This window comes from Spea bombifrons, chromosome 3 (genome assembly GCF_027358695.1).
Source record: "Spea bombifrons isolate aSpeBom1 chromosome 3, aSpeBom1.2.pri, whole genome shotgun sequence".
Classification (NCBI taxonomy): domain Eukaryota; kingdom Metazoa; phylum Chordata; class Amphibia; order Anura; family Pelobatidae; genus Spea; species Spea bombifrons.
The window spans coordinates 25730992-25758064 of record NC_071089.1 but is presented as its reverse complement, the minus strand read 5'-3'; the positions used below and the strand labels follow the sequence as shown (position 1 = coordinate 25758064).

General features: G+C 39.6%; 1 protein-coding gene across 1 annotated transcript in view; it reads right to left on the bottom strand.

Annotated features, from left to right (window-relative positions):
* Window positions 1–21418, bottom strand: part of ANAPC1 (anaphase promoting complex subunit 1) — a 34077-nt gene extending 12659 nt beyond the window's left edge. Inside the window, exons 1-34 of the mRNA XM_053458818.1 lie at window positions 21244–21418; window positions 19497–19733; window positions 19107–19268; window positions 17754–17805; window positions 17415–17519; window positions 16987–17065; window positions 16732–16805; window positions 16457–16602; window positions 15449–15675; window positions 14722–14925; window positions 13999–14094; window positions 13569–13659; window positions 13411–13476; window positions 12921–13061; window positions 12625–12765; window positions 11795–11855; window positions 11291–11478; window positions 11107–11181; window positions 10466–10731; window positions 9833–9924; window positions 8733–8881; window positions 8512–8590; window positions 8388–8421; window positions 7885–7955; window positions 5529–5707; window positions 5141–5367; window positions 4782–4900; window positions 3948–4219; window positions 3258–3492; window positions 2901–2992; window positions 2100–2234; window positions 1344–1426; window positions 496–574; window positions 185–259 (exon numbers count right to left, since the gene is read on the bottom strand). Of these exons, the coding sequence (XP_053314793.1) occupies window positions 185–259; window positions 496–574; window positions 1344–1426; window positions 2100–2234; window positions 2901–2992; window positions 3258–3492; window positions 3948–4219; window positions 4782–4900; window positions 5141–5367; window positions 5529–5707; window positions 7885–7955; window positions 8388–8421; window positions 8512–8590; window positions 8733–8881; window positions 9833–9924; window positions 10466–10731; window positions 11107–11181; window positions 11291–11478; window positions 11795–11855; window positions 12625–12765; window positions 12921–13061; window positions 13411–13476; window positions 13569–13659; window positions 13999–14094; window positions 14722–14925; window positions 15449–15675; window positions 16457–16602; window positions 16732–16805; window positions 16987–17065; window positions 17415–17519; window positions 17754–17805; window positions 19107–19268; window positions 19497–19709 (4308 nt within the window). The 5' untranslated portion in view covers window positions 19710–19733; window positions 21244–21418. The remainder of the gene's footprint in view (window positions 1–184; window positions 260–495; window positions 575–1343; window positions 1427–2099; window positions 2235–2900; window positions 2993–3257; window positions 3493–3947; window positions 4220–4781; window positions 4901–5140; window positions 5368–5528; window positions 5708–7884; window positions 7956–8387; window positions 8422–8511; window positions 8591–8732; window positions 8882–9832; window positions 9925–10465; window positions 10732–11106; window positions 11182–11290; window positions 11479–11794; window positions 11856–12624; window positions 12766–12920; window positions 13062–13410; window positions 13477–13568; window positions 13660–13998; window positions 14095–14721; window positions 14926–15448; window positions 15676–16456; window positions 16603–16731; window positions 16806–16986; window positions 17066–17414; window positions 17520–17753; window positions 17806–19106; window positions 19269–19496; window positions 19734–21243) is intronic.
* Between the last annotated feature and the right edge of the window lie 5655 nt (window positions 21419–27073).

The following is a 27073-nucleotide window of genomic DNA, read 5'->3' as shown; positions in this document are numbered from 1 at the left end:
TGTTAATTGAAATAAAGTTAACATTAGCTATCATTTTCTGGCATTATGATCAAGTATATAAACATTTACAGTATAATAAGTCATTAAGAAATTAAGAGGCATTCAGTATCAGAGCTTAAAATACGTTAGAAACGACCCAGGATACATGTGTATCTCTCCCCATAAGCTGAACATACATACTCACCTGGGGCACATTACTGTTCACCCAGTTAGCATTTGGCAAGATGTCATCCCACAAAATAAGGCATCTTGCAAGAGTCTACAATAAAAAGGAAAATCTCATTTCTAGTTGAAAAATTAAGTTTTTCCCAAAAAATATTGTTTATTAAGGGCTGCAACAAATACATCTCTGGTTATGACCCAGTTTGGTATAAAAGTGTGTAATTGGTAGTAATGATAATACTTTTATCTTAGAGTCTGTATAATCATTAAAATGTAGCTATAACTATAAATTAAAAAAAAAGTGAAAGTCAATAAAAAGAGATTAATCCTTACCCTCAACAGAAGGAATTCTGGTTTCACAAAGTCTAGTAAATACATTGTGTCAGGAGCCCGCAGCCAGTCAGCAATTGACCTGAAAAACAAGCCGTATTGAAAATCAAATCAATTTAACTATGCATTACGCAGGGTCAACCTGGCCGGTCTTTTTGCTTAGGTTTGCCCTTCATAATAAACATTGATGCTGACGAGTCAATATGTTCCACCGTAACTTGGATTTTATTGAACAGACACCTAGTGGACAACTGGCAGACCGACCACACTATATAAACTATAGCGTGTGATGGCTTATTCAGACAGCCTCATTACTAACAAAACAAAAAAATAAAATAAAATGACACTTAAAGTGGAATAACAGGGTACAATGAAGGCAAGCATATATACACACACACATATATTGGTGCTGTGCGGCTCCAAGAAAAAGAGCTCCACCATATGACATCCTATGGAGGCTGTACTGAGCCAGCACAGTTTTCATAGCGTAAATAGGCCGGTTGGGGAGATTAATGATGTATGGCGAAATACCCAGGGGGCTTGATCACCCGAGAGGGCAACCTGCCCCCGGGTTTTGTACCAGGATGACTGCCACCCCCATGGAACTGCAGTCCTAGGCCAGAATATGTCACTGCATACATGAACTAGCCAACTGGCTAATAGCACTATGTATAGGTGAAATGTTACCCTCTATATTTAATTTTTTAATAAATAAGACAGGTGCACTTTAAACTTTAATAGGGTGAAGATTAAAAAAATTAAATGTTTGATTCCTGAATAGCAAAACTCTTTTCTAGCAATGACAGAACTTTCCATTCCGGAAATTTATAATTCATTAGTAAGAATGCTACCTGTTGTTGGTTTTTAAGTAGATCATGGCTAATGCCAGCGTTGCCCCGGGGCACGTTACATCTACATTTATGGTGTCTCCTTCCTGCAGAAGAGACAAAATTGGGGAAAATGTTAGGAAACATTCAACAAAGTTAACTGCCAAATGCAATCAAATTCTACATCACGTCTTTCTAGCCATGAAACACAGAATTGAGTACACATCACTAAAAGTAGGGAATCTAGTAGTTGACTACAAATAAAATTTCATTACAGCCTCCAGGTCTGCAATTAACACATAACATTGTTATTTTGGAGCATTAAATACAGAATTGTGTGATTCCCCTTTAACAACTACTTAAAAGATTTGTTACAAGGAGCAGAAAATTAGAATAAGAGCTCGCAATCTAAAACTAGAGGGTAAGCGCATTAGATGGAAAGTAAGGACGTTTTTCTGAGAGGGTAGAAAAGTACTAAAAGTACCGATTAATATCAGGAAAAGTTGGTAGACTATATGTGTCAAATAGTTATTATCTGCTATCAAATTCCATGTTAAAGGTGCTATTCCACATTTACTCTATAGTATTCAAAGCTTGTTTTAGTGTCACATGATAATGAAGTGTTATTCTGGGAAAGGTTGTCACTCGACAGCATGCTAGGTTCTAACTGATGTGTTTATAGCTGCATTTAGCTACAAATGTGTTAAAAAGCAGCAAAACAGGTAGAAAAAGCCCTTTTCTTACGGAAATATTTACAAAGTACGAGCTTTAAATTGTTACCTTAATCTGATAACTGGGGGACTTGTGCTTTTCTCTGTTCACACCGACATGTGAGCGTTTGTGACCTCCTACCATGTACTGGTAAAGCTGCTCCGGAACATTCAGGTCGGACATGCCGATCAAATTACTACCATGCTGGAGGAAAGGGGCCAATAAATACTCAGACGAAAACAGATAAAGATCACACATTGTCACATCCAAACATTTCCCTTAAATGAACCCATTTCAGGCAAACCCATCAAATTACTCTACAGTCAGAATAACTCATCCTCTCCAGGTAAAGATGCGCTATAATTATATTACAAATGAAAATGATGAACAATCAGGTTGCATTTGTGTTTTTGAGGGATGTCCAATTCTAGATCATTCAATGTGCTATGGAAGGGGGAGCAGACTCATTCTGTCTGTGCAAGCAGCTCTGCCAGGGGTAGGGTATCCTGGGCTGCTATGTACTGCGTTATCATGAAGTTTACGGAATATTGTGACACGGAGGCGTCTGGTTAGATGAAAAGCTGCCCATCCGCAGATCTGTAAAATGTATTGATAACAGTACTTTGGAAATTTCTTCTGGTGAAATCTAAAAGTGCTGCCAACTTCTGGAACGGTTATTGTAAACTACTTTTTTTGTACTGCAGAGAGCTATAGACTAGATTCTGCTCAAATCTGGAACGGTATCTTTGGCTAACATTGCAGATTTTATCACATGCCCACAGCAGCCCTTCTTTCTTTGAAGTCATCAGTTTCTGTGGTGTGCTAAACATCCTCATATTAATAATATTTTAGCAACCACCATGTACTTACCCCTAAACAAACCATGCCCAGAGCCAGCCCGGCTGCTAGAGAATAAGATTCCCTATCCGTGCAATACTCCATTTCAGGTCCTGGAGGCCGGCCTAGTGATATTTCCAAAAGATAATAGAAAAAAGGGGAAACATTATAAAACTGTGAAGCAGCAACATTGAAAAATAGGGTAACAAAAAAAAATGGAGAATAGAACTGTTTGGCACTGTTGGCATCTGTTACTTTAGTTATGTTAAAAGATGATTTTAAAACATTATACAAAACCACATTAGTAAAATAAAATATATAACGTTTAGAAGTAAGGCAAGAAACACACACACAAAGAACTAGCTCAAGTTTTTCAGCATCCAGCGTTACCTATCTCTGCAAGCAGAACCTCAGCAATGTGTCTGTGTGCCGTTCCCTGATAAACCAGGCCAATTCCAATAACTGCCGCCACCTGGACATTGTGTGGGACGTCAAGCTCTGTAGATGTTGGAGGAAGAAGGGCAGGAATGTGGATACTGAGAAGGCGTGTAATTGAAATATCCATTGTACCAAGCTTGGCAGCGGAGACACCAAGCAGCAGCCCAATGCTGGTCATCTCGTGGCCCTATTATACAGACAGGACAAAAGAAATACATTGTATACAGAAATACAATTTTATTCAAGTGTTGTATCACAATCTGATACATTTCTAACACAAATTCATGTCAGCATGAAACAGCAGGGCCTTAAACATGATTATAACCTCTGTGCAATACCGGTTCAGTGTTAAAGATGTCACCATTCCCTTTAGGATTATACTGCAGTCAGGACCTCCTAATCAGGAACATCTGAGGATGTTGCAGCCCCTGGCCCACTTCACCAGGGGTAGACTGCCCTGCTAGGTGGTTGGGCCTTCCAACAGGCCACAGTCCAAAGGCTTGTTTAGACATTATAGAAATCTCACTAATCTAGTAATTAACCCATTTCTACCAAAGCTTTTGTTTAAAATGTGTTATAGGGTAGATTTTTTTGCCACAAGAAGAAGAAAAAAAAAAACCAAAAAAAAAAAAAACAACTCACCTTGGTCAGGTAGTCATGAATGTTCAAAGTTGCCAGCTTAGTGAGGTGGCCATTTAAGCCCAGGGCCATGAGGAAGCCTGCATACTCATTGGCTAGCTCAGCATTCTTGGGCTTGTTGTAAACAATCCAGGCAGAGTCAATCTGAGAAGCTGGAGCGATTTTCAGGCCGGCAGCCACCCCATTGTGAAAGCTGGCCCAGCAAGCCATATTTGGGGGCACATCAATGTTTCCACTATTGAGATCCACTGTAGTGTTCCTTGGTGGAGCCCGTCCTGGTAAATTAATATCAGGGAAGCATTTATGAATGTTCTTTACTTTTACAAAAAATTGGAGAGAACTTCTATATTACCCAGAGAAACTAAAGATAACAATCACTAAGCACAGTAAATATAGAATTATACTGATCTAGCGAAGTGCCCGTGACTCCTCTGACATAGCATTAAAATATACAATAAAGTGGGGTCAATATAATGAACTCTGCTGCTATAATATATCTAAAGTTGCAACCATAAAACCTTCATCTTAACTGGAAATAGTGATCCTATGACTGATCCTTATCCTAGAAAACCACTTTTTTCCCCAACCTCCCGACCAGCTGAATCAATATAGAATCACAAGACTTGGTAGCTACAGGGCTGGACTATTTAGTTACCATTTAAGACAGCACAAAGTTAAGTTAATACTTGTTCTTGGCAAAAATTAAGAATGAGGATAGCAATGATGTACTTGGTTACAAAAGCATGTAGATTGGCAGTGTAAATTGAAAAGCATCTTTAAGTTCTTGATATAAATATTTATGGAATTATTTTAAACGTGAACAGATCAAAAACCCACCTGTGAGATTGAGTTTAGGAATCGGAAGAGGTTCTGTGGGAACAGGGTGGTAGGAAAACAAGGTGAACATTCCACGTCCCACAGGAAGAGCCATGGTCCTCTGACAAAGTTGCAACAGCCTACAGAAATAAAACATTTTTAATGGACAACTCCATCCAATCAGCTAAAATTAAAAATGCAAAATGAGAAACATTGTTTCCTCATAGCATTGAAACACCGCATTGAAATGTAATCCTAGATGACAAGCCAGTTTACGTCCATTTGGGGCAAGTCTCATAAAACCCCCATTGTTTGCTGCAAAAATTATAATAAGAAGAATAAAATGTATTGTCAGGCATTCTCTAGGCAGACACAGCTACCTGTTCTCTTTTTCTTCAATGTATTCGTGGTCGCTCACTTCAGGCATCTGAACAACATTCACGCGCACGGGACGGGAACACTGGAGTAGTCTGCGTACTTCCTGCACACGCAGGTCTTCACTCCAAATAAGCGACATCACTTCCTGGTTCAAATCATTCATTCCATCGTCTTCCTCTTCGGCTTCCCCAGCAGGAGGAACTTCTGGGGAGGGCATTGGAGCTGTGAACTTTAATACGTACAAATATGGGTGAGGCAAGACAAACAAATAATTCAAAAACAGATTTAAAACACATGGTGTCGCGAAGGATCATAACGCTGGCATAGTAGCTTTCGATAATGTAGTGCCTAGTAGCCAGCCTTTAGTTGTTTAATGAAAGTCATACTCACAGATTTGGTCCTTGGCAGGTTACCCTCACAAGCTTGCTTAGAAAGGTCCTGGCGTCCTATCAGAAGGCAGACAGCTTCCGGCCAATCAGAGGCAGGCTGTTGCCGACATTGATAGATAGCATGTCTGATGGGTAGAGCAACACCGAAGGGCAAGGATTCCAGGTCTCGCAGGGTAAAGTCTATGTCAGGGTAAATGTTTAAAATGAATAAAACATTAGTAACGATGCCAAGTGCCCATTTTAACAATTCTTTTCTACCTTTAACAGCAGATCAGAAGTTACCAACAAATCATTAAAACTTTGCAACAATGACAGTATTGTTTATCTGGGGTGGCAATACACGTAACTACGAAAAAATGGAGGTCTTGATCCAAATTAAATTTCTTCAGATTACAAGATTTTATTTTGTACGGCAATTCAACACAACTAGCATTTTTACAATTATTCCCAGGTTACCACTGCTATTAGTTGCCATTTAGGACTCTATACAATGTGGTTGCACTAACAGCAATAATAGCAACGCTTGTATAATTGAATAATACATTAGAAAAATCATTCCTAGTTTTGCTGAATTCCCAAACTCTTCCTAGAACTATTTAATCACGTAAAATATTGTCTCTAAGTCTTTCCTTTAAACATAATCGTGATGTCAGCCACTTTGAATGTTGCTTGTTTAATAACTTAAATATATTAATAATATATTTATATATTTAAATAATAAAAATGACAGAGCTGCCTAACAAACTAAAAAATATACCGTATTGGCTCGGATATAGGCCGCCCCCGTATATAGGCCGCACCCTAAAAGTTTTTTTCTTTAAAAAAAGCACCAAAAAACATCCTGCCACTCTGTCCTCTCCCCCCCCGAGATACGCTGCCACTCTGTCCTCCCCCTCCGAGATATGCTGCCACTCTGTCCTCTCCCCCTCCCCGAGATATGCTGCCACTCTGTCCTCCCCCCCCTCGAGATACGCTGCCACTCTGTCCCCCCCCCCTCGAGATACGCTGCCACTCTGTCCTCCCCGCGATATGCTGCCACTCTGTCCTCCCCCCCCCCCGACTTACCAGAGCAGACTCCCGGGTGTCTTACGGGGCCGGAGGGGGACATCTATGCACATCGTGTATACAACTCCTGGTACCGGCACTCAGCGGAAGTGCCGGCACCGGAAGTTGTATACGCGTATTGTGTAGATGTCTTCCGCCGGCCCTGCAAGACACCCGGGAGTCTGCCCTGGTAAGTCGGGGGGGTTAGAATGCATCGTGCGCACGTTCACCGGCAACGGCGCATCGCCGCTGCCGGTGAACGTCCGTGCGATGCGCTTAGACAACCTCCCGTGCCGGTACTCCCCCCGTGGAAAGTGCCGGCAGGGGAGGCTGTCTGAGCGTATCAGACAGTAGGATACAGGTCCCCTGCACCGCTGCGGGGGATCTGTATCCTAACCCCGCTGCCTGCCCGGCGCCCGGGACTGCATGTCCCGGGCGTCGGGCGATAGACCCCGAATATAGGCCGCACCCCCACTTTAAAGACTTAAAGTGGGGGAAAAAAGTGCGGCCTATATTCGGGCCAATACGGTATATATATTTACTCACAAAGTCCATTGCACACCATTCCATATATTCCAAGTCTGGTGCTGGTAACCAGCAGTTTCCATACAAAGCACTTTGTTTGAATAAAGAAAAGTTGTTAACTTGAAGACCTGGAGTGCTGACCATCCTTTGAGAGTGCTATATAATATATATATATATATACATATACACATATACATATACACATATATATATATATATACACACACACACACACACACACACACAGTCTATGGATAGTTACCAGCACTCTAGGTCTTTTTCCAATGAATACAGATTACTCTTTTGCAGGTCAACGTTTCAGGACTCCTGATGAAAGTCAAATAAAGACTGAAACGTTGACCTGCAAAAGAGTAATCTGTATTCATTGGAAAAAGACCTAGAGTGCTGGTAACTATCCATAGACTGTGTATATTACTTTGCCTTGTTACCTAGCATCAGGCTACTACAGAATTGGTTTGGAGTGCAATAGCATATTATTGGTTTATATATCTATATATATATATATATATATATATATATATATATATATATCTATATATATCTATATATATCTATATATATATATATACACACACACACACACACACACACACACACACATACATACATACACACACAGTGAATCTGAATTAACTTTTTTTTTTTTATGCGTTAATTTCAGCGGACCTAATGGCTTTAATGGTTGAACTGATTTCCTTGTAAAAGAAAGACTGGATTCCTAAGAACGTAAACCGGAAAGGTTTGTGCCATAAGAGAATACTCCTTACCGATATTAGTCATCCAGACCACAAGCTTTTCAGAGAGGCTAGAAACAGTAGGGCACGGCCTTAGACTATACCTGGGAAATAAAGCAAAAATAGTCAAAATAATACATGACTGGAGTTATATCCCAGTGGAAGCTCATCATGCAGTGACCTTAATGAGTTAAAACTGAACTATACTTCTAACTCATTGTTTTAATTAATAACCCCATTAAAGCAATCAGAACAAGTCCTAGAAAAATGAGATCCCAGGCAAGAGTATTCCCCATTTTTTTTAATTTTCGATAGCATTACATTTTTACACAAAACATTCTGATCTCTTAGAAAGGATGGCCATCAGGGGAGGAAAAATGGTACAGGGATTTCAGTTAAAAAAGGGTGATGTGCTTCAGATATATATATCCCTTTGAAGAATACCCAATGACCCATGCATGCCAGGCAGCAGATCATTTACAGTATGTGTAGTTTGGATAACTCATACATAATGATTCCACCAAGTAACCATATACCTCCTTTCATCTTCCTGCTGCTGTTTTCTCTGCCCTAGAATGAGAAGCGAGTGGATATCTATGTAAATATGCCAGTGTCTGTATGTTGACATTAAGGGTGCTATTAAGGGGAAATTGCACTTACCTGCTGTTATTTTAGACAGGTATTTAGATGGATCACGTGACACCGCATGTTCATCCCCAAGTATATACAAAGCAAAACTCTGCGTACACAAGAAACGGGACGTGTTTTTGTTGCATACATGTAGTTAGCTGAAGGAGCAAATTTATTAAAAATAGATATGGGCCCACAACAAGATCCATTTGCAATGATCATAACTATACAATAAGGCTAGCAGAAGTTACCAGAACGACAAGCTTGCTTCTCTCACAGATCCCAGGGAGGTATGGGTAAGGTGCAGCCTTTTCTCCTTTCAGACATAAACTAAGCCAATGGTGAATGCTTGGTGGCACCGCACAAAAGAAAGAAGGATAATTCATAAAACCAATTTGGGCTGTGAAAAAAAAAGAAAGGCTGATTGAGGGCCAGAAATAAGAATTTCCACTAAAAATAAGCATGTTAAGAGTACTAGCATTATTTTACTAAATTAAAAACATGGTGGACATGTATAATGTATATACATTATACATGTATCTGGCTCTATCCTCGGCTTTCTCATTAACTTTGGAGTTTATATACTAAATACAGAGTAAACAGAAGTGTGTGTGTGTGTGTGTGTGTGTGTGTGTGTGTGTGTCTGACAGAGTTTGGGCGTCCCTGTATAATGTATAGTTAAATAAAATTTTTCAAAGCTTCCTTAAACACTTAATTATGCTTCATCCAGGGCCTGTGCAACATTTCACACTGAAGAAACTTGAGCGTTCTCTCTTCATAATGACTAGGGAGTTAAATTAGGGAGTTAAAAGCACAACTTTTCTGTAGAAACACAGGTTAACTCTTTAGTGACTAGACTCCTTTGTCCCTCTGAGTCTCTAAGCTTTTCCCAGTCAAGCTCTCCATACTTCACCGTTTCACAGCTTCCATTCTACCATAAAGGTTACTCGGACCTATTAGTTTCCCTAGGAGATAAAGGTTCCTACGTCGATTAAAATTTATGTTAAGGTTCTTGAGATTTAAAGGTCAGCACCCAGTATGGGTCGTGAGAGGGCTCTGATGGTACAATAGCATTTAACACAATTCTCAGACTATGGTCTTCCAAAAGTGTTTTAGGTGCCTCTACATTACTGGGAAACTTGGCTGGGCTTGTCCATAGGCAGTTAACTGCCCTCTGCCTACCTAACCTAGAGAGTTAATTTACATTTTTTTGCCTCAAAAAGCAGGCGCTGATAGGTTCTTAGATTAGCAGATCAGATTCTTTTGCATTTGAGTGTTCATTTTAAGGTTTTTGTGGGACATCGTTTCAAATTGCCTCTATTATACAAATAACAAATCATATAGATCTTACTTGGCTCCATACGACAATTCAGCTCGGTGGTTTTGGCAAGAGTTGGATAATCTCTGGAGTAGAAATCCATAAAAGCATTCAAATTTAAATCCCTAAAAAATAAAAATAAAATAGTATATATATTACAAAGCCTTGAAGATTTATGGTTATCCCAATACAATGAGTTTGTGGAGAGAAGGAAGGGATCATGGCAACAGTACATACCACGCTAATGGTACTACCCTCTAAAGCTTTCTCTAAGTACTAAGCGCCGATATAAGGGGTGTACTGGCATTGCCTCTTTTATTTGATTTGGACAATAAAAGAGCTGTCACTTATCTTGCATGCACTGATAATATGCATTACACAACTCTATTTTCATGAGTTGACCCTCTCCAAGGCCTTAATCCACAGATACAGAACAAACCTGCTTTACGTGGATAGTACACATTGTATATCTATGCTGCCTTTGTCCTTTATTAAAATTAGTTAAACATGTTTGACAAGTGACAAATAAGCAAAATAAATGAAATCAGAATAAAGCAGCACTCGAATAAATAATAATTCAATATTCTTGGGCACGAACACCAGATTATAAATTTCAATCAGCCAACCACCACTTTGATGGTCTCTTCTGGTTTAAAAATAACATACCTTGCCAGCTGCAGGAGCAGGACAACTAATGAACAGACTCCTTCTCTCATTAAAGTGTTGAGCTTTAGCTCCTCGTAGGCCAGGTGGAGCACGTAGAAAATCGCAGGGATGTGGCTGAAGAGAAGCGCGCTGGAGTCCAGATTAAGCGACTGCTGGAGGTCTTCTCTGGACGCTGGTACTTCCAAAGGCTCCAACTGCAGAGCTCTGGCTAAAACGTGGCCTTCAACATTTCGGTGGTAGTCAGAAGTTATAAGGTAATCCCAGTCCTAAATTAAAGGTATAAAACGTGGATTACTAGCAAACTCTACACATTTTTTTCTTGAACATTTAGCATGGTTATTATGTGCTTTACACTTAGGATTTGGTGAACAAATGCTAGAGGGGAAGTGCTTGTGGAATATTTAATAGGTATGTTTGGAAGTAACTGCAGCATATTCCTGTAACAATACACATTAAAATAATGAGGCAAGAGGGCATTTTTAAGCAAGAATGGGAGTACTTTTGTCCATCTTGACTAGTAAAGCTCAAAGTTTTTTTGATTGCTTTGGTGCGGTGTTTGAGACAAAAGATGATGGACTCAACTCCAGTCTAAATATACCAAAATATGAAACAAATGGAAAAAAAAAATTGACATTGTTTACCTCATCTGACCCAGTTTCTGATGGTCTTGCTTTCTTCGGTGCAATAACAGGAGACAGCGAGCCTTCAAAATCAAGCTTTGAAATAAAGAGATACTTCGGTTTTGACTCAATACTGTTCCGGTTCCACGCTCCCATAAAGCTTTGTGACTTTACCAATATATATCCCGCCACATAATCTACTTACATTTTGGGTCCAGGCCAATTTATCCGTGTTGTAACCCATCATGTTCATTAGGCACGTAACAAACAAATTCCATTCAGACTGATTACTGGGACCTCCTGGTGCATTGTGGGAGTTATACCACTTGACAAGCATTTGAACCGCTATTTCTTTGGGCAGGATGTATTTAATGGCTTGTAGACACTTTTTAACTATTCAACAGAATGAGACAGATATTAAATATTTTACATGTATGGGATGATTAGAGTCACTTATTTTAGTAGCTACTTTAAACTCTGATCTCTGTAACACTTTGGGAATGCTTCTTATCAAGTATTAAAACAGATAATTGGATTGAAAAACATTGACAAAGAAAAAAAAGTATGTATTACCTTCCACTTATTGTGTTAAATTAACCTTTGCCAAAACAGGAATAAAATGTGCACCCTTAATTTTCTCACACGTATCATGCACTATACTAGTTAAAATAGATTAATATTCTCCTGTTTTCAATTTCATTGAGCTCACCTAGTTCTGAGGTTGCAATGTCTGGGATACTGATCCTAACCATAGAACCGCTGCTCAATTCCTAGAAACAGAATAAATAATAGTAGCCTGAAACAGTGAGTGAATGGATAACAGGAAAAAAAAAATACATATACATATATATATATATATATATATAAATATATATACATATACATATATATATATACACACATTCCAACCCATACTGTTTTATGCATACGCTAATCTCATAGCACAACTACATCAAAGGTGGTGTGTGCAAGACATTTTTCTAAACTAAAAGCTCATAGTGCCAACAAGAATGATTAAAGACAACCTCCAAGGATGTCTAGCTGTACATGTTTAACAAATCAAAGGAACACATTAGCCTTTAAGGCTAATTAGGTAAAACTATGAATGGACTAGGTGTATTGACGTCAAGGCCTGACGATTTTGATATCATGGTTTGCACATAGTTAGCTCAAATGCACTTGTGTTCAGGTAAAGCTATACAGAATTCCTAGTTTTCTGACAACCCTGGAAGTCTGAGGTCTCCATTGTTGCTTTAGACACAAAACAAATTACTATATAGCAACACTGGAGGAGTTTTAACTGCACATACTGTTAGCCCGTACCTACAGGCAGAGGATACAGTTCAACAGACAAATGTGTCATTTCCACTATATAGTGTACTGAGATTACATTCTAAAATACTGGACTTACAGATGCCAAGTGAAAGAATACTTAACACACAAATAAAAAAACAAAATGCAACCCAAAATGTAGCTCAAATAAAAGAGGACATGTATTTAAAGAATGGGATACGTTTCAGAAGCAGCACTCATGCCTACCAGTGTAACTCGATTGTGTACAGGATCTCTCACACCCTGAATATAAGTTCCATACTGATGGAAAGTGCAATCATCAATGTAGTTTGATTCATGGAGTCTGGTAGAGTCCCGGAGCTCAGCCACAGGAGACAGCATACCTGTCTGCACATAACACACATGTGATTTGCATGTAATAGAATAGGATTTTCAAAAATGAGGACAAAAAGAGCAGTGGAAGATAAACAGAGTGACAGAATAAAGGCAAATTTTGCTTTAAAAACACAATTAAAGAGTATAAGACTATGATCTAAACATACCACTTCATCCATGGGAGTTAGATGCTTATTTAATGGCCTATTTGGCGTACTGATGCTTTCTAGGGGTGTGCTAGGCCGTGGCATTGGGTTGGACATTCCCAGTGAAGAAGCCGCCAGTCCTTGAATAAAAATCTTTCCGATCTATGGTACAAGATGTAAAATAAGATTGGAGAAAAAAAACTAAATAATCAGAAGTTATTAATCTCTGAATACCAGAAAGCACGGATTAGCCACAAACCTATAGCATGCATCTAATACATGATCACAGATCATTAGGACAAGAAAGGTACAAGTTTTTAGCCTGGAAAATGACTTGCAGAGTTCAAAGGAAACAAAAAATACACACCAAACCACATTTACTTATTGAATATATGACCACAATAAAGAGTGGCATACAGAGGAAACCGTGTTGCTCTAGCCATAAAAACAGAGTATTAGTAAATCAAACAGCCCAAACTGTCTTTTTTATGAAAATAAAGAATGAACTTACCCGAACAACTCCTGTGTACAGAATCAAGTTCCCATTGCTTTCCACAACCACCATGGTGTCAATATTCTAAAGAGAGTGAAAAGCGAGAGGGCCGTTATAAGGAATACACAGAACCCTCTACATCTTAAAAAAAAAAAAAAAACTTTAACAACCTTTACCTGTCCTGGAGCTGCATCTTTTGCAGAAATGTTAGTGACGGAACCAAAGATCAACTGTGATTTATCATTGCTTTCTTCAAACTTCACCATGCTTGAAAAGAAACAGTTGATACAAATATTAAATCAAAATATAAACGGTAGTCAAGATAATATTATTTATAAATGCATACATTTTAGTAAAAACAAGACATTGAAGCTTTATGGATGTTATGTACACGATATCTGACGGCAAGTAACCATTCAGCCCATCTAGTCTGCCCGTTTTTATTGATGTAAAGTAAACGTTAATCAGTCTTTGGTCTTGCCTTTGATTCTGGGTAGCTTTATGCCTATCCAATACATTCATATACTTCCTAGCCAATATCAGCATCAGTTATTTGGTATTTTTTAACAATCAGTTTAAATAAAAATTTAAAAAAAAAACACTTACCGCAGTTGATGTTGGGACTCTACCAGGAAACACAAAAATTTCTGGCCACAGAGATCTGTTGTAATAAATACTTTTGTGGCCCGTGAGTTCTTTTCCCTGTATCCATTAAAAATGATTACATTTAGAAATTATGTGGCTTTATATTTACAGCAAGACTACTACATAATCTTATGCCAGCCAGGAACAACGAGACAAGTGTAAAGATGTGCATAGATATTTAAAACTAATAAATGCAACATAAAAAATAACCAAAGCATGATTTCCTTATGTCTAATAAAAAAGGAAAAGTAGACAGTGTAGGAGATGCACTCAGTAAAGATAATACAGTATACGTAGGTGCTTTTTATTTGCACCAACATGCTATGTCTGCTATATTGTTTGATGCCTGCTGGGCACAGGCTTGGAGTGGTTTGCCCCATATGTACATTATTCATTTGTGTTTGAATATTAAATGGCTATATTGAGTGTTTCCTCTCATCTATATTTTAGAATAAAGAATAAAATTAAAAAAAAAAAAAAAAAAAAATCAGGAAAATGGCACAGCATCAAAAAATAAATAAAAACATGCAGGTCTAGATATTATAATTTTTATCCCTCCCTTTTTAAGGCTAAAATTACTTTTTCTTTAAATTCAGAAGCTAGCTTGTAACTAATGATACCTTGTGGTCTACGCTACAACCTGTAACAACATGGCTTTTGCATACTTTGCAGTTCATTTCGTACCTAGTATGAGTTACTGTCTCTGTCCAAAGATTGTCGATGCAGAGTTCTGGCACAATGGGCTCCGTCTCTGTGGAAAGAAAGTCGGTGGAGCTATTGGGGGAGTGAGACGCTCCCAATCTCTTCGGTGAAGGACTGTAAGTGGAGATGTTGAACCTCTGTACGCCAGTAAACGAGTGCACTCCAAGGGCGGGTGAATGGGAGCGGCTGTAAAGGAACAGTGAAGGTTACCTAAAAACAGGTGCCTTAATTTATAATAAATAAATGGTACCTCTACAAGCACATTAAGACATTTTTAAAACGGTAGAGGCTCTCAAAAGAAAAACAAGCCAGACTGTGATTTGACCCAAGAAAGGGAAAGTGTAATGTCCCTGACTCCAGAGAAGAATGCATATAAAACTAATATAGATCAAAGTTAAAAAATCCCCAACCTAGATAAAAGCTGCACTTCTACTACTCTTGAAAATCAATGGAAACGCATGCCACGCACGTAGTTTGCAGGGTCGACGCTGGAGCTGACTGGAGATTCACCCAGAGGCCTGCAGCTATCATATCCTTGAAAGTGCATATGATGGCTGGAGTGTCCCTTTAAATGTCAGTGCTTTTACAGGTGACAAACAAAATTATTCAGTGAGTGACAAAGGTATAGGTACGACTTGTAAAAAGTCAAGGAAAAACAGTCTGTGTGAGAATAAAGAGTGAAAGCGACGCTTGCTTTAAGTTTCCTCACCTCAAAGCAGCCATGTTGGAGATGGAAGGCGAGTGAGTACGGGAATGAATGCTTGGTGAGGACACAGAGCGACTCTGGCTGTGCAGGGAGGAATAGTTCTGGAACGGGGAAGCTGTGGGAGAGTCTGCTTTAGAAACGCTCCGGAGATGAGCCGACAGGGAGCTGTTAGTCATTCCATGTTGCGGAGTACCGAGCGTGTCTGGATACTTCAGGACGGAATTCTGCTCCTGTATTAAACAAACATGTCGTATACGTAAACACTTAAAAATGCATGCAAAGAAAGGAAGCTTCAACATTAATTACCTCTACATTACTTGTGTAACAAGTTAAACACAGCTTTATAATGAAAAAAAAATCTGCATTACTTAAAATTATTTATATCTTCAAACACTGCCAATTTCAAATTCACATCCCAAACTATTCCTCCCTCTAAAGTTTAGACAATGTAGTACAGTTGACCGATTTGTTTCAAACTTTAAAATGAATCTGAAGTTGCTGCAACTTTCCCCAAGACCTATTTTACAAAGAAGAGCCTTCATTTAAATCAGTAGTTGTTCACCTCAAGGAAGCACAAGGTTTTTAATAAATGGTGGACTTCCAGTTAACCCACAATTTTGCATAAAAGTTAAGCTCCTATGCATAAACGCTAACGTTGCCAATTTACATCCTACATGTCAGCCTTATTAGACACAAGATATTATTTACAAGCCATGTATGTTCATCCTCAGGGTATACACTTATATTACATATACACTTCTGACAAAGGAACAGCATTTTATTTTAGCTTCCGGGACACTGTAGAACACATATTATAGTTGGCCACTAAATCTCTACTCATAGCTCTACTGAAACCAGAAAGCATTAGTACGTACACTTCTAACACATCCTATAATGTTTCATTTAATATAGGGCTGGGGTGCTCCTTTAAATTAAATGCTCATTATGTAAGCAAATCCAAAGAGAGATCAATATAAACATTTATTTTTCTGGGTCGCTTGGGGATCTTACCTCTGGTTTCACTTTCCGGAGAGCCCATACAGCATGTGAACCCTGAACGGTATCATAAGTCATTACTATAGAGGGGTCGCTGGAGGTGAAAACAATTCTCAGTGTGTGATCCGAAACATACTGTACTCGAGAGCTACCAAATATACCTGGAAAAAAGTGCAGGTAAAGCGCTATTGGCAAATACACTGAATAAAATGCACATGTGATTCTAATAGCACAGTATACATTCAAGATTTATAGGTAGAGAAAACCCAAAATGTGAACCCTGCACTGACCTCCTGATCTGCAGACCAGAGGAGTGATCTCATCTAAAGGATGCAACATGCTGAACATGGTCGGCAAAGGTTCCCTAGAAATACAACATTAAAAGAGACACATTCACGTTTAAAGATGTGCAAGTTCACCGAACACATAAGACAAATCATTCTCCAAAACACATGCCGGTGCATGAAGCAACACTTTCCACATCATGTGGTTTAAAATAAAATGGATTACAGTCGATTGATCGGGAAATAAACTAAAGTACATACCTTGGAGGGCTCTGAGGAACTTCATGTGAATAACTGTTGCGTTCAAACAATAAGCCGTACTTTGTAGGCCAAACATTAGCTACCTGCAAAAGCCACAAAAAAATATAGAATCATATTCCATAAAAACGTTTACATTGTCTACTAAGCACTTTTATATAAAGGGTGATAAGGATGATAGTATTAGGATGATACAGACTGCAGAGACCTTGGTACAAACTACTGCCAGAATGAAAAGTAACTTCATCAAGATCCCTATGATGTGTCTTTTTATATTCTTATGTTTGCTTTGAAAAGGTTAGGGAGTCTACAGGAACATTCCTAATAAAAGTTACACAGTTCTGTTCTGTCAGGGAGGGGATGTTTGTAGATTTAACTATTGAAATTGTCTTAGCATAACAAAGTATATAATCCTGGACAAAGACGTTTACTTGCCTGAAAGGGCAGGGGCGCAATATAATCCTTCCCTTCAGTGCTGTGGACATTAATACAGGAACCCTGCAGCACACAGATACACTTCTCCACTTTGTCTACACCTGGAACAGAACAATCCACATACTTAACAACAAAACCCCCTGCAAATTTCAACACTGTCTCCAGAAGTTAATAATTTCACTATTTTCGGTGCCATAACTTTCAAAACTTAGCTGCAAAACATACAATTGAAAAGCAGCTGTATTAGGGATGAGAGCAAAAAGTAAGAAAGACCAAACTGTAAATATTTACATAAAAGTGATATTATGGATTGATATTAACACTATATTCACTACCTTGATCATTTTCTGACCGGTCGCTGCATATGGTAAAATCACACCACAGAGCCTGCAAAATAGGACACAATACAGTACTGACATTACTAACAATTCCCTTATACATGACAGGCATCATTACAATTCCCAAATTGAGAATTTGGAAACTGGACCTGTATACTGGATAGTCGAATAATGAAGAGACTTTAAAGAAACCTCAATGATTTAACTATGCATTATAAAGGGCCAGCCAATCTCTTCCTGAAGCAGCTCACTTGGGATGGAATTTCTTAGCGTATGGTAAAGTCAAGGAGCGTTAAATCACAACTCTCCTGCGAGCTCTCTGCGAACAGACCTCTGAGGCTAGGTTTCCATTTGGTTTTTTTTGCTAAAAACGCCCATAAAAACGCCAATAGCGCCACCTGGCGTTTTTTTAGTGGAAAAACGCAGCAGCCAGATGTTAGCTGTTCTTCAATAGGAAATCGCAAAATGCCATTTCCACTTGGCGTTTTTCTGTCTGGCGTTTTTTCAGTCCTCTTTGGCGTTTTTCTGCTTTTTTGGGCTCTGTGGCAGTTTTTCAAAATCGCAGCATGTTGACACTCTGGCGTTTTTTGCAAGGAAATCTTGGCGTTTTTCTCCAATAGAAGTCTATGGGAGAGAAAAAACGCCATGAAAAAGCCATGTGGGTTTATTGCCTTGGCGTTTTTTACGGCGTTTTTTCCACAGTTACAATGCAGAGGATGGACCCAGTATCTGTGTGTCCTACGAGAAATAGGCTGAAAACAAACAGTTTCACACAAAACAAAGTCCTGGACTGGTTCATATTGAATTTTACACCATTTGGAACAAACATGCCATTACAAACAAACATACCCGACGCATCAACTGGATCCTGCGTGCCAAAAGCAACAGCAAACAATTTGCACCATCATTTGGGGCCAATCTTCCCAGAGGAGCAGACATTCGAAATAAAGCATGCCTTACAAACCACAGAAAAGAGACAAAAGGGTCTACCAAGTAAATGACATCAGGAGAGGGCAGATACTTGCCATTTATCCTAATCCCTTTTAGCTGGGTGAAACTTCTAACTTGTAAAGGCTGGAAAAACTGCCTAAGGTCAAAAAAAGCAATTTCCACAGGAAGGCTAAAACGCCAGAAAAAACTCCAGAAAAAACGCCAAAACGCAGGTAAATGCAGTGGCAGTTTTCTTGGCGTTTTTCCTGGCGTTTTTCATCAAGAAAAAAACGCAGGACAAAAACCCAAGTGGAAACCTAGCCTTAGTGGTTCTCAAAGATAGTTGTCCTTAAACCAACCTTCAGAACCTCTAAGGACTTTCCATAAAACATACACATACAGATTCAAAACACATATTACCTGCACAACAGGGCTGTCCACAGTGAAAGCTTTATATACAGCAGAAGCCTGAAATTTACTTCCTTTGCTCCAAATAACCATATTTCCAGCAACATAAAGTTCTTCGTCGTACTCCACATCTTCACCGGGGTCACCAACACCTTTTCTTAGTTGCCAACTTTCCTAAAAGAGGGAATGCAAATGCTTATACCACAAAGGATGGCTATATATATATATATATATATATATATATAGCTAGGAAATAATGATTAAGGCCATGACACAGGAGTGTATTTATCATCACCACTGTAATAGTTTTAAATTACAGGGATCAAGAAAAAAAGTCCACTCGCTTAATGGACGCAGGAAATGAAGATATGGGCCAAAGAACTGCCGAAATATCTGGGTTACCTTGTGTTTTTCATGGATGGTTACTTCTCGGAGGGATCCGACCAAGCCTGCTGCCCCATCAGAGGACCACAACTCAGAGGCTGGCTGCAGCTGGCGAAGTTGGAGGTTCAATGCATTGGGGTGGTGCTTGCTGTGGTCACGGCCAAAAGGAACAAACTCCTGCAAATCCCCTGCTGCAATCATTGTTTGCCTCTCTTCATAGATGTTCGACATGGGTTCCAAATATCCACATTATTTCTAGAAATCCCCAAAGTACCAGACGTTATTATCAAAGCAACTTAAACACAGTGTTGTTAACTATAGATATCTATACATATGCAACTTTTACAACTCCAGTTTACTTTAGCCAACAATTTTACGTTTTTGGAAGCGGTACGCAAGGTTCGGTAAAGCGTGCGCCAACCCACCGCCGTGAGTCCAGCTTTGTAACCGGTAACAATCATTATGGGGATAAATGGATGCTGTAAAGTTCAATTCCCCTTATGAATGATGACGGGTTCCACTTTGCAGAACATGAGTGAGGTGACTTCGAAGGAATCTCTGCCGTATAATTATGAATTTTGCAGGGTTGGCTCCAGAGACTCTTATCAGAGGTGGTCCTCCGGTAGAAACCACATCTCTCCTGAGAAATTGCTCCTTAGTGAATAAACCCCACCGAATCTACAGGTCGCCACTGATGGAAAAGCTGGTGAAATATACCACTCAATTCCCATGGTACCAACGCAACAGCAACCTTCCCCTAAGATAAGGTATACTTCTGTCAAGCCCCGAGACTTCATATAATCCTTTCATATTTAAAACGTTTGATTCATCATTTACCCTTTTCCTCAACTAGACGAATATGTAACCATTTGAAGTAGTCCATGAAACTTGCTACAATACAACATCCATACCGGTCCTTAAAACCAAAGTACAATTACATTATTTCCATACCTGGCAACTCTCCGGGTTTGACCCGGAGATTGCCGGGTGAGCGCTCCTCCTCCGGGTCGTGGGGTCTTGACACGCCCCACTGCCCACCCATTTTTTTTCTTTAAATGGGGGTGTTTCCCGCTGCTGTCAGCTGGACCGCCCACTGATGTCAGTGTGCAGTCCTGACCATGTCCTGCAAGCGAAGGCTCCGGGTAGCCAGAGCCGAGAAGTTCCCGGTATGATTATTTCTATTGGAAATTATACTGAAAAAAGATTGTAAGCTTGCGAGCAGGGCTCTCTCTACCTAATGTATCAGTTTGTCTTAGTCTGTCGATTCTCGTTTTGTCATACCCCTCGAATATATGTATTGTATTAAGCGCTGTATAAATTGAGGCACAATATAAATAAAAGATAATGATAATAAAAAAGGAGCTTTCTTTACCAGAAATATGCAGCATTTCATGCTATTATTCCAGTTATCCCTACTGCTATATATGACAAAAGCCACAGTGATACATGTATATGAATAAGAATGAATGAAAAGGCGGAAATTATACAAATTCCAAGGGTTAATCACCACGGCGACTGCATCACTGTAGATGCCAAATACTCAAGATTCAAACCAACAAAAAGGGTTAAAAATCACTTCTAACTATACAATATACCAATAAAAGTATAGATATGTTAATCACTGGATCAAAGCAGACTGTAACTATAGGGGTGACGTGAAACATAAGATGTATATATAGAAAATGCTAATAAAAGTGTTACTAGGGTTATATGCATGCAACTGAAGGCATATAGATACCAGACTAAAACACGTTATGTCAAACACCTGGTTATAAAGTAATCGTCTGTCCGTGCTCTCGGCGCTGATGAGGAAACTGACGCAAAAGCCTGTGTGGTCGCGATGAAGTGACACAATTAGGCGCGCTTCGCATACAGACAGAATTGAGAAAACGTTCAAATGAACGCGGCCATCTTGGGATTTCCCGTCAGCCTTAGCGCGGCGACACGGAACAGACGCTGTGAGTGAAGTGGAAGCCTGTAGCGGCCATCTTGGTACAGGACAGGCGGCATTGCAGGTCTGAGTGCGTAGCGTATTATAACGACGGAAATTAGGGGCACAATATCAGGAGAAACTGCTTTTGTTGATTTTCTTTTTAAATGAAATATTACTGAAACATATCTACCTTGCTCCTATTCCTCAGTAACCATAGCCTCTACGTAACTAATATGTTCTTGGTTTTAGTCATAGGATTTCATTAGAATTATTTCGATTTCTGAATTTTATTTAGAAAAAACAGGGTTTAAAAATTAGTTATCTCTTTAAATAAAAAAAATTATTACTTATTGCGTGCTTTTTTTGTAAAAAAAATTAGGTGCCGTTATAATTAAAATAAAATCTTACCCATACATATACACTAACTATACCCATACAGACTCGCTTCTTCTCCACAGCCCCAATTTCTCCACAATTTCTGTTTGAAGCTACTAGCATAGTCTTCTGTTCATCATGCGCAGGCTGTATCTCGCAATGTCAGGATGACACCATGATGCCAGAGCAACTTGTGACAGAGAGAAATGGAAAGATTTCAGGGCGTCCATGGAATTGAAAGTAAGTCCTGGCCAGTGGCGGACCCAGAGCTTGATCTCGGGAGGGGCACTCACACTAATAAATACGGACAGATGCTCATATTAACATACACAGACACACTAACACACCCAGAAACGAATACACATCCACACACTCACACTAACACAGACACTCATGCTAACATTCCCAGAAACAAACAAGAGCTAATGTATACAGACACACAGGTAAAATATGCTAACATACTCAGACACACATAATTAGACACACACATGCAAATGCCTGCACATACACACACATTCACGCTCGCCCTCACATACTTTTTCCCCGTTTCTGCCCTTTCTCTTTACCGTTCCTCTTCACTTTTACCTCTCCCTATTCTCTGTTCCTACAGAGCTTTGTTTCAGTGCTCCCTTGTGGCGCACCCAACTTCAGTGCTGAGCTCTGGGATATGATGACATCAAACGCCGGCACACATAGCGGAGGAGCGATGAAACCGAGGTCTGGTGGAACCAATCTCCCGCACCCTTCATTTTGTGCCAATTAGAGGGAGATACATGATCCTCCAGTACTGGGTAGTCCAGTCCTCTAAAGAGAGCCAGCAGGGTGAGGGGCACCTTGCCGACCACTGGAGGTAACCACAAACAATTGCGTGTATGTCTTATAGTGACATTTTTTTGCCTTAAAAAATATGTTAGTAAATTATGGAGAAAGTGATTAAAAACCATCTGCATTATTCTGGCCTCTTGGAGTATTTCCGCAACAGGATGGGACCTCTGCGTACAACAGGTGGACAACTTATCCACCATTCCTCCAATCGGGGAGAGAGTGTGTGCGCAAATTGTTATGTGATGCACTACTTGCTGTGTATGTCCTGTTTACCCATTGTAAAGCACTGCAGAATATGATGGTTCTAAATTAATAAACAATAATCTATCTCATTTAACTATGCATTATGCAGGGCAAATGCATAGTAGACGACCCTACTTCACATAGGTATTTTTTTCTGGATTTAAAACCTAAAAAGTGTCTTAAAAACTTTAGAGTAACTACTTTCAACCACTAGATGGCGCACTATACACACAATATACCGTATTTGCTCGATTATAAGACAACCCTGATTATAAGACGACCCCCCAAAATCTGAATATTAACTTAGGAAAAAAAGAAAAAGCCTGAATATAAGACGACCCCAAAGGAAAAAAGTTTTACCAGTAAATGTTAATTCATGTAAACTATTTTTTTTAATAAAAGCTATGATTGAGAAAAAGATTTTTTTTGTTTTTATTTCTTGTATTTTCCAACCTGTCCCCCAGTTACGCACATCTGCCCCCAGGCTTGCCACTCCAATATGGCACTGTGGCCCATGATATGCCTTTTAACCCTCTATATGCCACTGTGCCCCATGGTATGCCTTTTGACCCCCTATGTGCCACTCTGCCTCCAGAAATGCCTTATACCCCTATATCCCATTCTGGCATTTAGGGGGTTAAAATGCATATTATGGGGCAGAGTGGCACATAGGGAGGTATAAGGCATTTCAGGAGGCAGAGTGGCATTAAGGGAGTTAAAAGGCATTGTATAGAGCACTCTGCCTCCAGAAATGCCTTATACCCCTATATGCCACTCTGCCATTTAGGGGGTTAAAAGGCATATTATGGGGCAGAGTGGCATATAGGGAGGTATAAGGCATTTCAGGAGGCAGAGTGCTCTATTAAATGCCCCCTTAACGCCACTCCAGAAATGCCCTATGCCCCCATTTAACACACACACACTCTCTCTCTCCCCCTCTCTCTCTCACCCCCCTTCCCCCGCTCTCCCCCCTCTCTTACCGGTGCTTCCAGCCGGGGCAGCGGGTTGACGTCGCCTTCTGCTGCAGCCGGAAGGAGGTGTGGCTAGCAGCGGGGGTTTGTATGCGTCCGTCGCGTATACTTTCCCCGGCTGTCAGAGATCAGAGTTCCCCGCACCGGTGCAGGGAACTCTGATCTCTGACAGTCGGGGAAGGTCTGTGCGACGGACGCAGACAACCCCCGCTGCTAGCCACACCTCCTTCCGGCTGCAGCGGACGTTGTCTACGCGGATCGCGTAGACGTCAACCCGCTGCCCCGGCAACACAGCAGGAAGCACCGGTAAGTGTGTGTATGATGCGGGTGGGGGGTCGCGTGAGACAGGAGGATCCAGGTCCCCTGCAGCGGTGCGGGGGATCTGGATCTTAGTCTCCTAATCAGAACTCTATTTGAGGTCTGATTAGAAGACGACCCCGATTAGAAGACGAGGGGTATTTTTTCAGAGCATTTGCTCTGAAAAAAACCTCGTCTTATAATCGAGCAAATACGGTAATTTCAGATATAGCACATTATATCATTTTCATCTGTGCTTTGTTCTCAATTACATTTTTTTTACTTTTTCCTGTAACTTAGCAAGATTTATGTTTAGGTATTTCTACTACTTGGTACACTACAAATACAGGATTTCCTCTTTTCAACCTAACCTGCCTATTTCTTTTATGATTTCAGAATTTTTGCCTACGTCATCAAGAAATCGGAGTGTTCCTATAAAATGTTTCATCAGCCGAAATGGTGCAAAATGACCCCTATTTTCACTATACAATTTTTTTTTTAGTAAAAGTGAAAAACCTCTTTGGATTTCTTTTGATTATGTAGGTCCTTTGTAAAAGCGAAGTGGCAAAAAAGCATATTTTGGAAAAATGCTTGAAATACCAACACACCCCTTCTCTCAGAAACACAATCTCACAAATGCTCCCCTCTAGCTCAGCGCCTAATAATTATCAGTCTAGGCACCTTAAAAAGCACTTCTGATATAAGTCCCCATTGATATTGTATTTTATTTTGCCACGATAATGCTTTTTTTAGTAATATCCGCTAATCTTCAGTGAGGAATTTACCTTCTTACAAATCACAGCTTTAGTAACATCTTATTTCTTGTAAATCTGACCAGTTTCTCAACATTACTAAAAAAAGGGCACAAAGCAAAAAAGTAGATGTGACAACTCACAGGATTTGGGAAGTGCTTAGTAAATAGTATATTCTTCCTCTTTACGTCTGCTAAATTCATGGATCAGTGAATTCCCCTAAGAAATACTCTGCTGTGAAGCATAGAAAAAAATGGGCAGAATGATTTTTATGTGCCGTCAAGTCTTTGGCCCTTGTCTGAGCTTCAAGATAGGCACATGTCTATCATATAAATGTTAAAATTCCTCACTATATTGACCTATATCATCTCTGTTCTGAAGGGGTTCACTTATTTAGGGGTTTGAGAACATGGAATGACCAATTATCATCCATTCTGTTTACATGTCATTGTCCTTTTACAAATAACTTCCATTAAGGGCACATGCTACACAAATATGCCAAGGTGAACTAGGCAGATGTGAGATTCAGCCATGTTATATTATATTACATATATATATATATATATATTATATATAATACATTATATGTATATTGTCTGAGGTTGCATGATTAAAATATCATATAACTTTGTGACAATTTACAGCTCCAGTATTCATAGAAACACGGTCATTGACATTTGACCTCTTAGACAACTTCACTTCCACTTGTGATATAGAGAGGTTCACTCAATCCAGTTTTGTAACTGTGTTAGACATTTGCAGTAGTTTCTAGTGTCATCTTCCAAATCACAGCTGCAATAGCATTTTGTTTCTCGTAACCTTGATCAGCCTCTCAAAATTACAAGAAGAGCAAGAAGTTGCAATTGTGTATTTCCTCTTCAGGGGAGCATGATTTATTCCATTTAGTTTGGGTAATGTTAATACTCTGCTCTGTATTGTTGCAAATTACTAGACATGTGCACAGCGAGCAAAATCTCTTCGAACAACAAAATTTCTTTTTTGACACATTCATTTTAGGCCAGCAAATTTTGTTTCCCGATATTCGGCTTGGACAAAATTTGGGACACTTTTTCTTTTATTAATTCGGAATTACATTTGGGGGAAGTTCTCAAAGGGGGAAGTCCCTGATACTTTCTGGACCTTTCATTATAGATAAGGACGGTCTGGGCAGGCAGGCACTGGCAGATAATAGGCACACGCATCCCTGTGGAACAGGACTGAATTTCCACAATATCGTAGAATTTTTTTAAAAAAAGTTTCCCCAAAATTAGGACGGTCAAAGAGGTGCAGCAGGAGTAGTAGAACTATGAGCCTGGGCAGGCAGTCACTAGTGCATCATACGCACCTGCAGCCCCTTGGAGCAGGACTGAATTTCCACCACAATATAGAAATTTAAAAAAGTATTTTCCCAGAGTAAAGATGGTCAAAGAGATGCAGCAGCAGCAGTAGTAGTAGTAGAGCACTGCGCCTGGGCAGGCAGACACTGGAAGATGGTAGGCACATGCGGCCCTGTGGAGCAGGACTGAATTTCCTCAATATTATATATTATTGTCACCAATATTTATCAATGAAGAATAACAGATGATAACAATACCCGCTAGCCCCATACAAAAGGCTTAACCCGAGGGTGAACCTGTTGGAGGGTTAAGAACTCTTCTGAGAACTTCTCTTGTGGGGAGACGGTGTCCTATCCTGTAATAACTTCTCCTCTGATACACTGAGAGTGACAGGCATAAGCTCATCCAGGAAGTTGAAGAACAAGAAATGCAATGCTTTGGAATGGCCTAGTCAAAGTACAGACCTAATTCCCACTGAGATGTCTTCCAAAGACCTGAAACAGATGGCCTGAAAAGCCTCAAATGTTATTGCATTCTGCATGGAGAAGTGAGCCAGAATGGAGAGACTGATAATAATTCAATAATTATTGAAATCAATACCATTTATGGTGAGAGCATGAAAACTGCCATGTAAGGCAAATACCATAACGTTGTTTTCTTTAATCAACTATTTTTCTATAAATATAGTGATACTATGCTCATAAACTTTTCATTTTATTTGAAATTGTGAAAGTAAAATACTCACATTTTTCATTGGCGAGTACTCAGCCGCTGATATAACACGGATCCAAGGCGCTGATGTCTGTAACGCTGCTTCTCTGGCACGCTGCACAATGTCACTATATCTGATGGATTCATCGAG